Raw genomic sequence first — 18,443 nt, 5'->3', positions numbered from 1 at the left:
TATCATGCTTCATTTTAACCACTGGAAAATAAAATGAACTGCAAAAGAACTAGCCAGAGTCATTATCATACATACTTAGAATTGAGCTTTGCTGATCCCAGGAGCGAATGTTGCTTCTAATCCTGAGAAGATTCTCCCTTACAATATGTTGCTGGTTTAAGCCTGCTGAGGCAGCTGGGAATCAATAGCTGAGTTGTGTTATTGATTGACTGCATTGTTAGCAGCACATGCCTGAAATTTCCCTTGTTCCTTTTCTTTCAGTTTTTTGAACCCACTGCAATGCATCTTCGGAATGACTATCAGCCCAACTGATGTACGCAACACAGGTTTGACAAATCACTGACCGTCTTGTGAAGCTCAGTGACTTCAAAGGATGAGTGTCTGTCTCTCTGCCCGCCCTAAATGTAAAATATAACATATTTATGTGGGACACCATCTGGAAATTTAGATGCTTGGCCGCTTGAAGGGACAGTCTCTGTGCAAAGTTCTAAGGTGTTGATTCAGAGTGCAAGCTCAAGTTCTTATTTTGTTAAATGGTTTAGGACTGAGAATTATACTTGTTCTAATTCTATTATGAATGTTTGAAGGTAAATCTTGAATCAAAATTGAGATTCCTTGTAACATCTCCCTTAAGTACTTTTAAGGGTACTAATGAAAACCTGATTCTGAGCTAGCGTGAGTAGGCTCAGCTCCATTGCAATCAATAGGGCTGTTGTCAATTTACACCTAATATCTGTTGAGATGTCCTATCAAAGAGGGTTGAACCCTATCAATTTTTCATGCTGAATGCTGTACATTTGTTTGTATCCTTGTTTTTATCATCTTGTTTAAATGTAAAATTTAAATGAAGATTCATACACTATATAAAAATATATAAAATATATGCCAAGGGGAATGGAACAGGACTTGTAAATCACTGCTTATTAATCTGAGCTGGTAAATTAAGATATTGCACTTTATCTTGCCTATACACAGATAAAGTACTACCAGCAAGTTTGGTGTCACTTTAATCACCATTAGATTTGAAGGTACACCTCTACCCCGATATAATGCGACCTGATATAACACAAATTCGAATATAACGAAGTAAAGCAGCGCTCCGGTGGGGGAGGGTGTGTGTGCACTCCGGTGGATCAAAGCAAGTTCGATATAACGCGGTTTCACCTATAATACGGTAAGATTTTTTGGCTCCCGAGGACAGCGTTATATCGGGGTAGAGGTGTATTTACAATTTGATTCACACTCTTGTAACAAAGAAAGGTCTAGTCTTTGTTGTAGTATTTATGTTACATATTTCTTTGCGTTCTGACATTTTATTATATACCCACCCTTCATCTCCATTACCCTTGTTTAAGAATGTAATTGGAGAGAACTTACCCAATGAAATAAAACCTGAGCCTTCTTTCTAGCAAGCCCAGTGGATATTGGTAGGCATTGAGAACAACATGCAGTAGAAATAAACTAAGAACTCCTACATTTATATTAAATTGTTGTTAAGCTAAATTGAATTAAAATTAATGGGATGATTAGGTGCTGCAGTGGTTCACAGATCTAAGCATTGCAAAGGATTTCTTGTTTCATCTAAACCAAACCTCTTTATCACTCTGAGTTAATATTCAGGGACTAGATTCTCAGCTCTTGTAAGTTCTCAGTGCTTCACTGACGTCACTTGAGCTATGCCAATTTACACCATCTTAGGATCTGGCTTTCATTGTCTACTTTCCCCCTATTTTAAATTTAATATGTATGTAGCTTCTCCTGGTCTGGCAACCAGACAGAACACACTAGGTCAGATCCTCAGTTCAGTTTCAGCCTCCCTGCTCTCCACCTGCGTGTACTTTATGTGGGTGGAGTAAGTTTCATGCTCAGTACACTTGGGCTAATATAGTAATTGCAGCCTACACACAGAGATGTCATTATATGCAGTTTATTTTATTCCAGAGGCAACAGACTGGCATGTTTGAATGTACTTGTAAGTGTACTGAATTATTTCCCATTTGCTCTGAAACCAGAATTGTGAAAGCTTTCCCCATTTTTAGTCTCCATACAATATCTTTATTAAACACAGACCCCTCCCCCCAACTTTGTATTTTATAATTTGTAAATATATTTTACTTGACAAAGAACAAACTAAACTCCGGGGGCCCAAAGGTTATTTGTATTTTAAAATGGATATTTGGCTTGTGTAAATGTATTCATTTTTGCTTTACAAACACCTGTAATACACACACACACACAGTGAATAATCTACAACAGTTTTCAAAATAATTTTGGACAGCTTTGTTTATAAAATATAAATGTATAAAGGTGAAGGGAAAGCTAAACTGGAACTGAAAAAAGCTTAATTTTGCATTTAACTCTGTTTTAGTTAAAACAACTCAATCTAAATATAAGCTTGGAAACAAATCCTTTCAAATGCCTTTGAAAAAAATTGCTTGACACCTACAGCTCCCACTGATTACAGTGTTTTAAGCTATAGATTGGTTCAATGAAACTTATCTAAACTTGGAAATAATGTATTAGCGCCTTCAAAACTGATGTTGAGCTCTCAGGTTTTGACCCAAATATATTCCGTATAGTATGGGCCCAAATTCTGTTCATCTGACTTCAGTGGGATTTGTTTCTTACATGGGCAAGGTGAAGCAAGCAGTTGCCCCTGTGTATCTGCTTGGACACTTGAGCATAAGTAGCTCAAATTAAAAGAAATTAAGGGGAGTAGTTAATTTTTCCTTGCATTTTCTAAATGAGGAACAATCCTGCTCGTAATTACTACTACACGTATACTACTTTTATAAGACATGAACCATTTTAATAGGAATAGTAGGAACTAGACAGTGGTGCTGTAAGTAGTTCCACTCACCACTATTGCACCCCCTTGCACTGGGGTGTGGCGTGGCAGGCGCTGCCTGCCTCAGTTTACAAGGAGTAGCAACTGGTCCAGACAAGGGTGGTCTGTACGATGAGCTCAGCATACAATCTTTAAATGGTTAAATAATAACCACCTTAGAATCTGGCTATCCATTCTTTTAAACGGGCAAACAAATATAAAAGACACACATGTGGCTGCAGTGCTATAAGCCAAGGACCAGATCGGACTGGACCTGGCCTGGCTCTGGGGTTCTGAGTTAGCACTGAAGAACTTCTCCTTCATCCCAGTATCCCCCAGCACTACCCTCAAAGGAAGCAGGTAAACCTTCTTAATTGGCCTGCTGGCTCCCTATTCATCCATATCACCTCCAGGCCCTTCTAGGCCTCTGGAGGACTAAATCTCACAGGTAGCACAGCTGAAGTGGGTTTTTCTTAAGGGGTAGTCAGGACACAGATGCCTCCAGCAGGGAGGCCAAGATGGCCTGAGACACCCTCGCACAGGCACTTTGAAAAGCTAGAGATGGGAAAATGTATATGCCCAACAGGATGCTCGGACCAGAAGACACAAGAATCTTCATGAATAATGAAGAAAGATCCTGGGTTTTCACACTCTGGAGACAGGTTCTATGAATACTGACCTGAGCTTTCCTTAAGTCCTAATAAAAAGTGAGCTCTGATTTTGTACCACTGACTATTCAAGATGTGGATTTGAATTACTGAATGGGAAGCATGTAACCATGGTAAGTGGGGAGAAAAAGATGACTAAGAACAGAGAATGGGGCAGAATTATATTGTAGATACAATGGAAAGCCCCTTACAATAGAGAAGTTACCTGTACCGTTATAGGTGGTCCGTGTTTTTCATGGTTTCTAAACTGAATAAAATTCCAGCCAGGGTTTTAAAATGTGGAACATAGGGATTGCCATAGTAGATCAGCACACCTAGTCTAGTATCATATCTCCAGCAGTAGTCAGTACCAGAAACTTCAGAGGAAGATGTGAGAACCCGACAGGAGGCAGATATGGAATAATCTACTCCCAGACTAGGTCTCATCCTAATCTCTAATAGTTATAGATTGGCTTAAACCCTGAAGTACAAGATTTAACGTCTCTTCCAAAGTTTGTGTTATCATTTATTATAACAGCATATCCAGAGTTATCTAGAATCTTTCTGGTCACAATGGATTTCTGTGGCAATCAGTTCCTTAGTCTGATTCTGCATTGTGTGAAAAGTATTTCCTTTTTTGTTTTGTTTTGAATTTGCCCCCTTTTAATTTCATTGAACATCTCTTCCCTTGTGTTTTGAGGCAGTGAGAAGAGAAGCTCCAGTTCTACTTTCTCAATGCCATTCATTTTTTAAAATACATTTTTATCAAGTTCTCTCTTATTCGTCTCCTTTCTAAGGTAAGCAATCCCAATCTTTTCAGTTTCTCTTCATGTGGGAGATGTGAAAAGTGACTGCAAAAATGCACAGTGGTGCTGAAACATATCTGCTAAGTTTATTGAGGAAAAACAAGTTATTCACAATATAGAGTGAGTATAGCTGTGGGAAGAGTAAGCTATATTCCATTTTCTCTCACATATCCTCAGCTAAATTGTCACCTGAATTCTGACTCCAAAATGTGTTGCATCGGTGATATACAAAGTATAAAGATTACTGCTTGATTTTCAGATATCAGGTTGATATCCCCATGCTGGAATATTGTGTGTTATCTGAATACATTGGACATAGAAGTTACTGACAAAGTGTAAATATGACACACACAGCCATGCCACTTTTGCATTCCAATTTCTGACCATAACTACACAATAAATCTTTCAGACCATCACTTAAACAGGAGCTATTTCCTTAAAAAAAAAAAAAAAAAAAAAAAAAGTCACCTACAAAAGGCAGAGCAAACAAGCAAGTTTCCACATACCTTGAGGGTCCAGTTTTGTCTCCCTTGTTTACCAGGCACTACCCTTCTCCGGAACTCTATACTGGACAAAGATATTTAGTGGCTGAATAATACAGCACAAGTCAGAAAGCCATTACACAGAGCACCTCACGCAGTGATATTTGCATATTTGTATGGGAGTTAAAACTAGGCACGGTCCAAAGTAGAGGGACGTCAGCTGTGTGATTTGAACTGAAACATTTTCATAATCAGCCTCCATTCAAATTCAAACAGGGTCCACAAAGCAGCATTACTCCCATAGGGCCTGACTTCTGCTACTCTGACATTGAGCAATACCTTACTGCAGGAGTACTTTCATTGCATTGTTAAAATAATGTAATTCTAAACAATGCAAATATTGAAAAGGGTCCTTTCCATTCTTGCTGGTCTAGCTCATTTCTATGTACTGATATTCTTATTTAAAATTACCTCATGGTGACTAGACGTGACCAGCTGTGACTCCCCCTAACCTGAATCTTGGCAGTAGTTTTCCAATAAGATGTGTTCTTCAGATGTGAGCCTGTTCAAGCTGCTGAGGCTGCAAACCGTTGTGGAGCAGTTATTGCTATGACATTTCTAAACCCCTGTTGAAGCTAGTTTGGAAGGGCATGCCCAATTCTGCCCCAAAGGACTTTGATTGATGCCCTACTCAAGGAATGTAGTATACTACACTGTATGAACCATGGTTTAAAAGGGTTTCTTTAGCTTTTTTCCAAGTGATGATCACCATCACGTGAATTAAATCCAAAATTAAACCAAGCAAAACTCAGTCCTGCAGGCTGTATCAGCTCATGCCTGCCTAATCTCACCTGATACTGTTCTCACACCACTCTAGTCATTATGAATGTGATGGAACAGCATGAATTGAAGGGACACTTTTCAAAAAAAAAAAATACATTGTTAAGAAAGTATCTTTCTCAAGGATGTAATAACAAGAATGAAGGAAAACTACTCATTAAGAGCTAGGCCTAGCTACCTCTTACACAAGTATGCAGTGTGTGTGTATGTGTGTATGGGAAGGGGAGAGACAGAGAAAGGACCCTCCTTGTGCTCTTGAATGGCACACGTGAGGCACTCCTCCTTAATTAGGGTATGATCCTGTAAGTTGCTGATCACCTACAACTCCCATTAACTTAAATGAGGATTGGAGGTGCTCAGCACCACTCAGGATCAGGCCTGTACTTGCTAAAGGCACGTGATGCCCTCCCAAAGAAGGTGAGAAAAGGCCCTAGGTTGGCTGCATAGGGAGTCATATGCCCCGTTTCAGGGTTTCTTAAAGGTATTTTTCAGTTTTATGACTTCTCCTATTTGTAGGAGTCTCTCTGCAGTAGCATATATGTATCCTTTTTTAACAGCAACAACAAAATGCCCCAAAGTTAAGCTGCACCTTCAACTTGAACTTAAGTAACTAGAAAAAAGTTGAAGGGGAAAAGTCTCAGTTAAACTTCTTAATACAGGTGTTTTCTTCTGGTACACACCAGGTCTACTGCAGATATAAGCTCTGCTTGTTGATACACATAAATTCCAGCATTTTCAATCTGAGTCCTGGAGAAAGATCTGTGATTATTTTCAGGGCATAGTATAGCCTCTGTGTCTAGAAACGTCTTGTTTTCCGGTTCCTGAAACTTCTTTGATGCCTCCAGTTTCTGAATCCTACAGTTCTAGAATCATCTAAAGCAGTGGTTCCCAACCTTGTTCTGCCACTTGTGCAGGGAAAGCCCCTGGCGGGTCAGGCCGGTTTGTTTACCTGCCACGTCCGCAGGTTCGGCCTATTGCGGCTCCCAGTGGTCACGGTTCGCTGCTCCAGGCCAATGGGGGCTGCTGGAAGCAGCGTGGGATGAGGGATGTACTGGCCGCCACTTCCAGCAGCTCCCATTGGCCTGGAGCAGCGAACCATGGCCACTGGGAGCTGCAATTGGCCGAACCTGCGGACGCAGCAGGTAAACAAACCGGCCCGGCCCGCCTGTGGCTTTCCCTGCACAAGCGGCAGAACAAGTTTGGGAACCACTGATCTAAAGAATGAATCCAAAATTCAGCTGTATAGGAGAACCTCAATTTTACGAACACCAATCAGTTCTACAAACCTTTTTTCCTGACTCAGAGGGAGAAATCACATCACAAAAGTGATGTTGATGAAGAATAAGTCGACATCCATTCACATCTTCACATTCTGATGCCCTCAGTGCATTAGCATGCATAACTTTGCAGTAGTTTGAAGGGTGAGGAAGAATTTTTTCCCAAGTCAGACTGGCAGTGACTTTGGGTTTGTTTCACTTTCCTCGCAGTGTGGCATGCGGGTCATTTGCTGGGATCATCTGGGTATCTCTCACTTAATCTATTTCCTGTAAAGGTATTGGTGCACCTCAGTCCTTCCTATGCTCTGCCTGAGGCATATAATAGTTTAGTCTTCTGAGGACTGTAATACCTTGGTCTAAATTCTGTTGTTGCGTTAGGGGGCCGGTGCTGCGTGGTATTGGTGGATGTGATATACAGGAGGTCAGACTAGGTGGCCTCTTCTGTCCTTAAATTCTATGACAAGAAGAAATTGATGCAGTGCTCCACACTGCAATTTATGCTCAGTAACAATTATAATTTTGAGATGTTCAGTTTTATGAACTCCTCAATCCCCAATTAGTTTTTAAAATAGGTTCTACTTGTACGTCTCAACCTCAAACCCAGGGACTTTTATGCCTTAAGTATAAAAATAAAGAGTGCTCAGCTGGTGTTTACGATTGGCTACGGTGCTCTTTCAATATCTCTTCTCAGTTCATGCTGTGTTTCTCCCAGCCTCAAACTGCCCAAAAAGAGCTCTTGCATTTTCTTATGCTTAAGTAATGCACATTTTTAAACAAATAAGAAAAAAATCTTCAACCATGTTAAACATAATCATATAAAACTGTTGTATCACAAGACTTGTATTTCATAAACCAAAAAGTATATTTTCACTAAACCAAAGCAAAAATGCTCTGCAACACTACCTCGTGACATCCAGTGAATAGAACTGTGTGACTTTTCCAGTTTGTGGAATATTCTGCAATTTCTAAATTTGTTTTCACTCCGAATCGGAATGAAGAAAAAAAATAATAATAATAAAAAAATCCCATGAAATAAAATTTCAGAAAAGATTCTATTTCATGTCATTTGAAATATTGTTCTGATAACATCAAAATGTGCATTTTCAACATTTCAACATTTTAATTTTTTTAAAAAATAATAAAAATAAATTTTTAAATGAAAAGTAACTTCAAAATCAAAAGTAGTCAACTCTGAAAATGTCAAAAAAAGAACATTTAGACCTTATCAAAATGCTTTTTTCCAATTATTTTTAAATACATTTTGTCACTATTCACACATTTCTCCAGGAAGTTTTGATTTCAAGGAAATGGCATTTTTCTGGTGGAAAAATGTTCCATCAGAATTTTTTTTTTACCAGTTTTAATCAAGACCTTTCACAGTAATTATTATAATAGCTTGCTAAGGAGAGTAATAGTAGAAAATGGGTGATTTTACCATATGTGGTATCATACGTAGGCACAGCAACTAGGACTACTCTCAACTGGGAAAAAAGGATGCAAAAGAGAGAAGTTATACTGGTATCTGAATTATAACATTTCTGTCTTTGATCCTTGGTCCTATAGGTCTGTGTTACTGATCAGTGCTTTTACAAGGAGATCATTAGTGCATGAAAATTCATTCTGCTTTTATTATCATGTTCCCTGCAGCCACTTTTTTACTTTACCACTGATATTAGAATCCATAATCATTTTCATATATTCTTAAGTACTAGAGTCAGTCAGAAGTCAAGCATTGCACTAAATTCTATGCTTCTCTTAAGAAATAACTGATCCTTCTATTTTAGATACCATTGGGTATTTTATATTCAACCTTTGCTGTAAATTTTTTTTGTCTTCTACACGCTGTGTTTTAGTAAAATTTCTATAGCGAGGATGTTAATAATTTGGATTTAATAAAGCTAGCAATCCATATGTTAGTTACTGTGGTACTTGTCATAATCCTAGTAGTAAGAACAAGAATATCAACCTTTATATAATCAATGCATGTCTTCTCAAGTTTTAATTGGTCATAAAAATTCCTTTGGGGCTAGAACTTGGGATATTAAATTTTCAACTTGAAGAGATTGTAATGTTAGACAATGGAGTCAAAGCTTTTCTGTTCCCCGATTCACTCCTCATATATATATATATATATATATACACACACATGCTAGATGTTAGACAATAAAAGTTTGTATGCATGTAGCTCACATAAGTTATATTTTTAAGTAATAAAGATAACTTATAGGTACTTAACATTTGGAAGGTAGCTAGCATACATGAAAGTATCTTTCTAGCTAATATTGTTTATTGAACAAAACAAGTCTAAGAGCAGTGTCCATGACCACATTGAAATGAGCCCTCCAATGTTATTATAGAGGTAATCAAGTTTAAGAAAGTTCCTAAATACAGAACCACAGCTGGTGTAAAACAGTGCAGCCCTACTGAAGTCAAGAAAGCTATAGGTCTGTCACAGTTACAGGACTAGCTGTACCTAGGTGTCATTAAGAGTATACCCTCTCAGGTCTTAGGCTTTGAGCCTTCATCTCTCTCAGGGTGAAATCTCAGTATTATCACATTCTTAGGCCAGGTCCTGAACTACAGTACCCTGTGGGTCAATTGAGCATACCCAGCAGGTGCAACAGGATTTGTGTACCTGTGGTTCTTCCCTCTAAGTGTTTGTGTCCAAGTGGCTTAATGACACAAAATAGCCTTCTTAAATCAAAGTATTGTTTCATCTTAACAGTAGGAATGAAGCATAACATAAGGGAAAGAATGTTCTAAAACAATGGAAAGGCTACACATGTGACTGTCTTAATGAAGGCTTATCATCCCCTGTATTGGAAGCCAAGGAAGGCCTGACTGCTTTAGTCCCCTCATTGGGTTCTCTGTGTGTCAGTCTGTTCCCTACAAACAGCTCTGTAATAATTGTCTGGCCTCTGGCTACAGAGTATCTGTTTATAGTGCTTTTGATCTGTTGGATCTCAACCATTGGCGAAACAAGCTTTGTAACTTGGCTGGAACCAAGATAGTAGATGCCTTTCAGTTAATAGCTCAGCCATTGTTGCTTAACCCAGGTATTTACCAGGAGATGTTTTGTATGGAGCCACTGTCTGGTCTTCCTTCTTATTTCCTAACCTCCTGCTATTAAACTAAACCAACATACGCACACTATAAACAGCCCAAAGACTTAATATAGTAATACGGTAACTATCCCAATCACCATACAGTATTCATGAATTATTAGCATCATGTTCTTCACAAGATCTACTGGTTAAATATTAACAAACATTTTTACAATTTTGTAAATATGTATATATCAGATCTAGAGCCCAAGCACTAAATTACCTAGTAATCTAGTGTGTCAACTCCCATAGTATATGCTGCCAAGAGAGGATTTTCTTTTGTTAATTAACTTAGTCGTGAATGTAAAAAGAAAGTGTCACTGGAAAAATATATTCAAATCACAGTGCATTTGGTGATTGAAGGTTATAAAACCACATCTGTACCTTATGTTTTTGCATCCAGGAATAGCAAAAGTCTACAAACAATGCTGCAGGTGATTACTCATGCAGTGGGGGGCATATCATCTCCTGTCAATGGGAATTGAGCATATACACTGAGGACAATGTATGGCCTTATCTGTGCACCAGTAAAATATAGGCACAACAGGGGGACTTGGAAAGTTCAGCTTTACCTCTGAATCTTCTGGCTTTTGTGGGCTTATCTCATGTTCTTAATTAGTCTTATTTCAATTAATAATTTTAAAATTTGGGCAAGGAGAATTTTTTAGTGGGATTCATGGGTAGAGTGAGATCTGAATAGCACTATCTATATTAATCCACTAAGGAATTTGAAACTCCTCATAGCGGAAAGCTCATTTTTTATGTTTTTGAGATATTACCTCCCCAATTTAAGAAATCCATAGGCACAGACCCTGTTTGGGCTTGTGCCTGAAATCATTCTGGCATTTGTCACTTGAGGTACAATTTGTACATCTGTCTCAATGGAAATGAATGTTTTTTTCCTGCTAGACAATATGGACCAGATATACTTTAGCTGGTGTAAACGTACATTAGTTGAAAACTTGACCACATGCTTTTAAGATATTTGAGCTGAAGCTTATTCAGACAGTATTTAAATCGATGTGACTAAATAAGATTAAAGTTTGGCTTGTCTTTCTTAGGGCTTGATTCTGATTTTACTTATAACATTGTAAGTCAGGAGTAATTCCACTGAAGTTAATAGAATTAGTCTGGAGTTAAACTAATGTAAGTGAGATTGGAAGTGGGGCCTTACATAAGAAAGCTGTTTTAAATATAAATTTTTATTTTTATGCGATAACTCAAATGGAATGGTGATGTTGGCTAAATCTAGCAGAGGGCAATCATTTACAAAAAAAATTACATAAGTATGTTTGAATAAATGCAATCCCTAAAAAGATCAGTTATAAAAGCCCAAAGAATATTGACAACTATAATTAATTAAATGAATTAAGGCAAATGTGTCTCTAAAAGCTGCACTTAGAAATGCCTGCCATTACATTAAAAAAAAAAAAAAGGTTTGCGTACAATATGAAGGCAACATGAGGAGCTTCAAATGGTGAATAAAAGACAAAACCCTCAGGGGGAGCAAGAATTGAGATGCAAAAGAGACCACAAATGCCTTTATAAGAAACTCTGCATATGATGTATCTATTAATTTATTTTTATTCTTTGGCTGGAAAAAGAGTTTCTAGATCAGAAAATGGCTTTCTGCATTCGAGATGTGTTCATTAACAGCTCCTTACAGAGCAGTTGCAGAAGCATTATTGTGGGGTTTTTTTTAATTAAAACCAGTGGGTAAATGTGCTTCATTCAGCATCGATAAAACAGCCACAGAAGCTAAATAAGGTTTAAAATTCTAATTCCAGCGGCACTATGCAATTCATATCTACATGATTCCAACAACCTAGATTTATTTTGGGAACATGAAGTAATTTGTTCACTCACAAGGTACCATTTCACTAAATTTTATACCAATCAAGGACTCACCACTTTTATAATCAACACCTTTTTATGTTCCCAAATCATCAGAAATATATTCAGGTCAGAGATGTGTGAGCTTAACACTCTGACTTACTAAGAGTTCCATTTAAAGTTACAGCAATCTAAAGGCATCTCCTAATATATATGCCTTATGATAAGATCTGTGTCTCACAGACATCAACTTGCAAAATTATATATTGAACCCAATCTTTGGGTCTAAAAAATCTATAGTCAGTGTAGGACTTGAGGGAGAGGAGGCAAAATTTGATATATACTACCTTTGTGCTCTTCTTATCGAGGTGACACTTGGGGTCCACTATGGCCGGCCACAGGACTGCTCTAAGCCATGGGTAGTGATCCCTTAATGGGACATGATGCCATTCAGAGATGAGCTGGAGAACAACAGCACTTTAGTTACTCTTCCTTCACTGGCCACACCCTTGACATACCCTCTACATTGGGAGCTGAAGGAGGTTGTAGAAACCTAGCTATGCTGGGAAGATCAGCTCTGTACCACCTGGTGATTTCCCTTAGCTGTCTGGTTAGGGCAGCTTTATAACCCCACTGCACCAATGGAGTGGCACAAAGGGATCGGGGGGTTGGAGGGGGGGCTAGGCCTGGCCGGTTGTTCTTATTAAAAGCTGGTCAGCATGCTTTTGACAAAATGTACTTTTTTCAACATGGTGTGTGTCATCAAAGCCAATATGTTTCGTGAAGACATATCTTCTTTCATGTTGCTGGTATAGAGCAGTAACTACAATTTCACCTGAAGATGTATTGATTTAGACTAAGGGTATGTCTACACTACCCACAGGATCGGCAGGTAGTGATCAATCTATCGTCTAGTGTAGAAGCGATAAATTGATCCCCGATTGCTCTGCCATCAACTCCCTGTACTCCACTGTGGCGAGAGGCGGAAGCGGAGTCGATGGGGGAGCAGCGGCAGTCAACCCCGCGCCGCGAGGTAAGTTGACCTAAGATACGTCAACTTCAGCTACGCTATTCTCATAGCTGAAGTTGCGTATCTTAGGTCGATCCCTCTCCCCCTCCCCCAGTGTAGACCAAGCCTGAGTCTGTGTTTGGAAGATTTCTGAGGTCCAGAGCACTCTGGTCCCTTTTGGCTAGACAGAGAGCATGCAGAACCAGAAACCCTCTTTTGTGAAAATGTTTGAAAGGTTTTGTTTTCTTTCCAGTGCTGAACAAAGACAAATTTCAAAACCTCAAAAGTTGTTGTGACATGTAATTGTCATTCTCTGGTCAGCTCTAGTTTTTAATACTATGCTTCTTCTTAGATGCTCAGATAAGCACATAAATAGATTAGATTCAAATATATAAAAATATAATAATAATAATGGGGGATTTCAATTATCCCCATATTGACTGGGTACATATCACCTCATGATGGGATGCAGAGATAAAGTTTCTTGACACCTTAAATGACTGCTTCTTGGAGCAGCTGGTCCTGGAACCCACCAGAGAAGAGGTAATTCTCAATTTAGTCCTAAGTGGCGCACAGGATCTGGTCCAAGAGGTGAATATAGCTGGACTGCTTGATAATAGTGATCATAATATAATTAAATTTAATATCCACGTGGCAGAAAAAACACCACAGTGGCCCAACACTGTAGCATTTAATTTGAGAAAGGGGAACTACACAAAAATGAGGAGTTAGTTAAACAGAAATTAAAGGGTACAGTGCCAAAAGTGAAATCTCTGCAAGCTGCGTGGAAACTTTTTAAAGACATCAGAATCAGGCTCAACTTAAATGTATACCCCAAATTAAACATAGTAAAAGAACCAAAAAAAGAGCCACTGTGGCTAAACAACAAAGTAAAAGAAGCAGTGAGAGGCAAAAAGACATCCTTAAAAAGTGGAAGTTAAATCCTAGTGAGGAAAATAGAAAGGAGCATAAACACTGGCAAATGAAGTGTAAAAATACAGTTAGGAAGGCCAGAAAAGAATTTGAGGAACAGTTTGCTAAAGACTCAAAAAATAATAGCAGTTTTTTTTTAAAGTACACCAGAAGCAGGAAGCCTGCTAAACAACCAGTGGGGCCACTGGACGATCAAGGTGCTAAAGGAGCACACAAGGATGATAAGGCCATTGTGGAGAAACTAAATGAATTTTTTGCATCGGTCTTCACGGCTGAAGATGTGAGGGAGATTCCCAAACCTGAGCCATTCTTTTTAGGTGACAGATCTGAGGAACTGTCCCAGACTGAGGTATCATTAGAGAAGGTTTTGGAACAAATTGATAAATTAAACAGCAATAAGTTACCAGGACAGGATGGTATTCACCCAAGAGTTCTGAAGGAACTCAAATGTGAAATTGCAGAACTGTAGTCTGTAACCTATCATTTAAATCAGCTTCTGTACCAGATGACAGGAGGATAGCTAATGTGACGCCAATTTTTAAAAAGGGCTCCAAAGGTGATCCCGGCAATTACAGGCCTGTAAGCCTGACTTCAATACCAGGCAAACTGGTTGAAACTATAATAAAGAATAATATTGTCAGACATATAGATGAACATAATTTGTTGAGGAAGAGTCAACATGGTTTTAGTAAAGGGAAATCATGCCTCACCAATCTACTAGAATTCTCTGAGGGGGTCAAGAAGCATGTGGACCAAGGGGATCCCGTGGATATAGTGTACTTAGATTTTCAGAAAGCCTTTGACAAGGTCCCTCACGCAAAGTAAGCTGCCACAGGATAAGAGGGAAGGTGCACTCATGGATTGGTAACTGGTTAAAAGATAGGAAACAAAGGGTAAGTATAAATGATCAGTTCTCAGAATGGAGAGAGGTAAACAGTGGTGTCCCCAAGGGGTCTGTTCTGGGACCAGTCCTATTCAACATATTCATAAATGATCTGGAAAAGGGGTAAACAGTGAGGTGGCAAAATTTGCAGATGATACAAAATTACTAAAAATAGTTAAGACCCAGGTAGACTGTGAAGAGCTACAAAAGGATCTCTCAAAACTGGGTGACTGGGGCAACAAAATGGCAGATGAAATTTAATGTTGATAAATGCAAAGTAATGCACATTGGAAAGCATAATCCCAACTATACATATAAAATTATGGGGTCTAAATTAGCTGTTACCACTCAAGAAAGAGATCTTGGCTAGTGGATAGTTCTCTGAAAACATCCACTCAATGTGCAGTGGCAGTCAAAAAAGCGAACAGAATGCTGGGAATAATTAAGAAAGGGATAGATAATAGGACAGAAAATATCATGTTGCCTCTATAAATCCATGGTACGCCTACATCTTGAATACTGTGTGCAGATGTGGTCGCCTCATCTCAAAAAAGATATATTGGAATTGGAAAAGGTTCAGAAAAGGGCAACAAAAATGATTAGGGGTATGGAAGGGCTTCCATATGAGGAAAGATTAATAAGACTGGGACTTTTCAGCTTGGAAGAGACAGCTAAGGGAAGATATGATTGAGGTCTATAAAATCATGACTGGTGTAGAGAAAGTAGATAAGGAAGTGTTGTTTACTACTTCTCATAACACAAGAACTAGGGGTCACCAAATGAAATTAATAGACAGCAACTTTAAAACAAATAAAAGGAAGTATTTCTTTACACAATGCACAGTCAATCTGTGAAACTCCTTGCCAGAGGATGTTGTGAAGGTCAAGACCATAACCTGGTTCAAAAAAGAACTAGATAAATTCACGGAGGATAGGTCCATCAATGGCTATTAGGCAGGAAGGGCAGGAATGGTGTCTCTAGCCTCTGTTTGCCAGAAGCTGGGAATGAGCAACAGGGGATGGATCACTTGATGATTACCTGTTCTGTTCAATCCCTCTGGGGCACCTGGGACTGGTCACTGTCGGAAGACTAGATGGGCTAGATGGACCTTTGGCCTGACCCAGTAGGGCCATTCTTATGTTCTTATTGGGACAGACCACACCAAATTATCTCCACATAAGCAACTGCATTCTGTACTAACAGCAGATCACACTGCTTAAGCAGAGGGCAGATAAAGATTACTTGGAAGAATTTGGGCCTTTCTGTTTCTAGCTATAGTGATGTTTCTAGAGCTGGCACTAGAGGCAGGAGATCAGGGTAGTTGCCCTGGCTGACAACATCTAGGGATGCCAAATCTGTGGGGAATTGGGGGAAAAGAGGTACCACATCACTTAGTTGCTCCTCTCTGCTTTTTGTTTGGGGGGCTTTTTGGGCTCAGCCACTTGCAGGCACTGAAATATTTTCCTCCCTGGGCTGCAAAACAACAGGGCTGGACCTAGATGTAGCTGCACCAGTGCAGTTCACTAATATAAATACATTGCACCAGAGTAAAAAACAAACAAACACAAAAAACAGTTTCAACTGAAAATTTTTGACCACTCCTACTTACACTCTAAATAGAGAAGGTAGAAAAGGGTAGGTAGTGAAAGAGTAACAGAGTCACAAAGCAAGTCAGTGGCAGAGCTGGGAATCAAGTATCAGAGAGGTAGCCGTGTTAGTCTGAATCTGTAAAAAGCAACAGAGGGTCCTGTGGCACCTTTAGAATCCAAGTTTCTGGAGTCTCAGTCTAGCACTCTATCCACTGGATGATGCTGTTTCCTCTCAGATTTCAAATAAGAGGCTATATTATAGTAGATAGAAAATTCTTCAGGATGAGGGAGATTTACATTCTGACATGAGAATGCAGCAAAGAGTTCTTGGTGCACCATATCGTGTGTGGAGCAATCAGAAAAGCTAATTACACTGTCAGCATTCTGTAATCTGCCCAATATAATATGGGGACAATACAGCATACACTGGCTCTGGACTGCAAAATCCAAAATGGCATCCGATGCAAACTTAGACTGTTGCAGATGGTACCTTAATTCCTCTGCTGTTGCAGCTAGTGCTGCTCAATAGCCCTCACAGTCTGAGTGACACTGGTTTGGCACAAGCCATTAAAAGGGGGCCATTTTATGTCATGATGGAATAAAACTATCAATGCAGAAGACCATTAACCTTTACATGCAGAAATCTTGGTAAAATAAAGTACCAAGTCTGATTTGGATACTATTACTCAACAAATCAATACTTGCATACTGAGATATGTATGACACACATGAATTCAGGCCAATTGTTAATACAATAGAATTAAGAATCCAAATATATCTTCAGCTACCATGTGAATTTCACAAATGAAATAAACTGAATACAAATTTCAAGTGAACTCGCTAGAAATGCGATACTATTGATCTAATAATATATAATATGTGAATCCATCAGAAAGATGGCAGTGCAGATGTGCAGACAGAACTGTAAAGATTTATGGCCTATTTTAAAAGGCTCCAAGTGCCTGCAGCTTCCCACTGGCTTCAAAGGGATTTGCGGGTGCTCGGCACTTCTGAAAACCAGGCCATTACCGCACAACAGATTGCATGATCACTGAAGATTTTATAAAGGACCCCGTGGCATGTCGTTTCATTATATATTTTTGTCTTGTTTTATGATTTATTCAAACATTTTAAAAAAAGCATTATAAGCCATCTCTGATTGCAGCTTACATGATATATATATATATATATATATATATATATATATATATATATATATATATATATATATATCACTGTGCCTTTTACTGGAAGAATAAGTAAATCTGTTCATACCCATTGTCATCCATTCAAGCCCCTGGCAATCAATCTCATAGCATTTCCCTCACATTTCTATGGACTGTGCCTTGCAGAATTTTTCTCTTATTGCTTTAGAGAATAGTGCTTACTGAATCCTCTCCCAAAATATAGAGGTTATGCTCCTTCAATAATAACTGGAAGGAGGGAGAGACTCCTGCAGAATGATTCCTACACAGATGCTTTGTTATGATAAAGAGTCTTCTCCTGTGAATAATATTCATGCATAGTTTATTCCATGTCATTTTCTGTCAATTGCCAAATAAATTATTCACAAATAACTTTTTGGTACTATTCAAGCAGGTACAGGTGGCAGAACAAGATTTGCCAAATAATTTAGTAATTTTTTTTCTCTGAAGCATCAAATAATTTTGTATGAATAATTGTTTTCACTATCTGCTCTGATCATTTCATAATTAAGGGTCTCCTGCTCAAACACTCATTTTGCACAATACCTTATTCCACAGGTAAACATCCATAGAACCAGCATCTGTAGTGTCAGTGTCTGGCCCCCAAATGGTGACATAATTTGGAAAGTTTTCTTTCTATTCTTGATGTTCACGGATGACCATCAAGGGCCCAAATCTGAAATCCTTATTTAAGCAAAACTCCCAATCAAATCAATATTTTTCCTGAGCAAGAATTGCAGACAGATGTATCTCAAACGTATGACAGTATACAGTTTTAAACTTCCCTGCGCTAATGTTGCTTATGATGAAGAGTGTTTTTAAATCTTCAGGAGACCTTTTACTAACTAAATGCTAAATTTATATCCATTTGCATCCAAGACTATGGCAAGCTATGATCAGGGAGCAATGAATCAGTTGATGTCTGTATAAACATCAAAATTGTGCTACTTATACCCCTGGTGTCAGGCTTCATTTTGGAAGAATACTACTTAGTATGTTCATTTGACA

The 18,443-nt window shown here is 38.6% G+C and overlaps 1 protein-coding gene across 1 annotated transcript in view; it reads left to right on the top strand.

The window, feature by feature from the left end:
• Nucleotides 1-870, top strand: part of GABRA6 (gamma-aminobutyric acid type A receptor subunit alpha6) — a 31,118-nt gene extending 30,248 nt beyond the window's left edge. Inside the window, exon 10 of the mRNA XM_005297985.4 lies at nt 262-870. Within this exon, the coding sequence (XP_005298042.3) occupies nt 262-312 (51 nt within the window). The 3' untranslated portion in view covers nt 313-870. The remainder of the gene's footprint in view (nt 1-261) is intronic.
• The last annotated feature ends 17,573 nt before the right edge of the window (nt 871-18,443 follow it).

This window comes from Chrysemys picta, chromosome 8, assembly GCF_011386835.1.
Source record: "Chrysemys picta bellii isolate R12L10 chromosome 8, ASM1138683v2, whole genome shotgun sequence".
NCBI classification, from domain to species: Eukaryota; Metazoa; Chordata; order Testudines; family Emydidae; genus Chrysemys; species Chrysemys picta.
The sequence above is the reverse complement of the archived record's forward strand: the minus strand, read 5'-3'. Positions and strand labels throughout refer to the sequence as shown.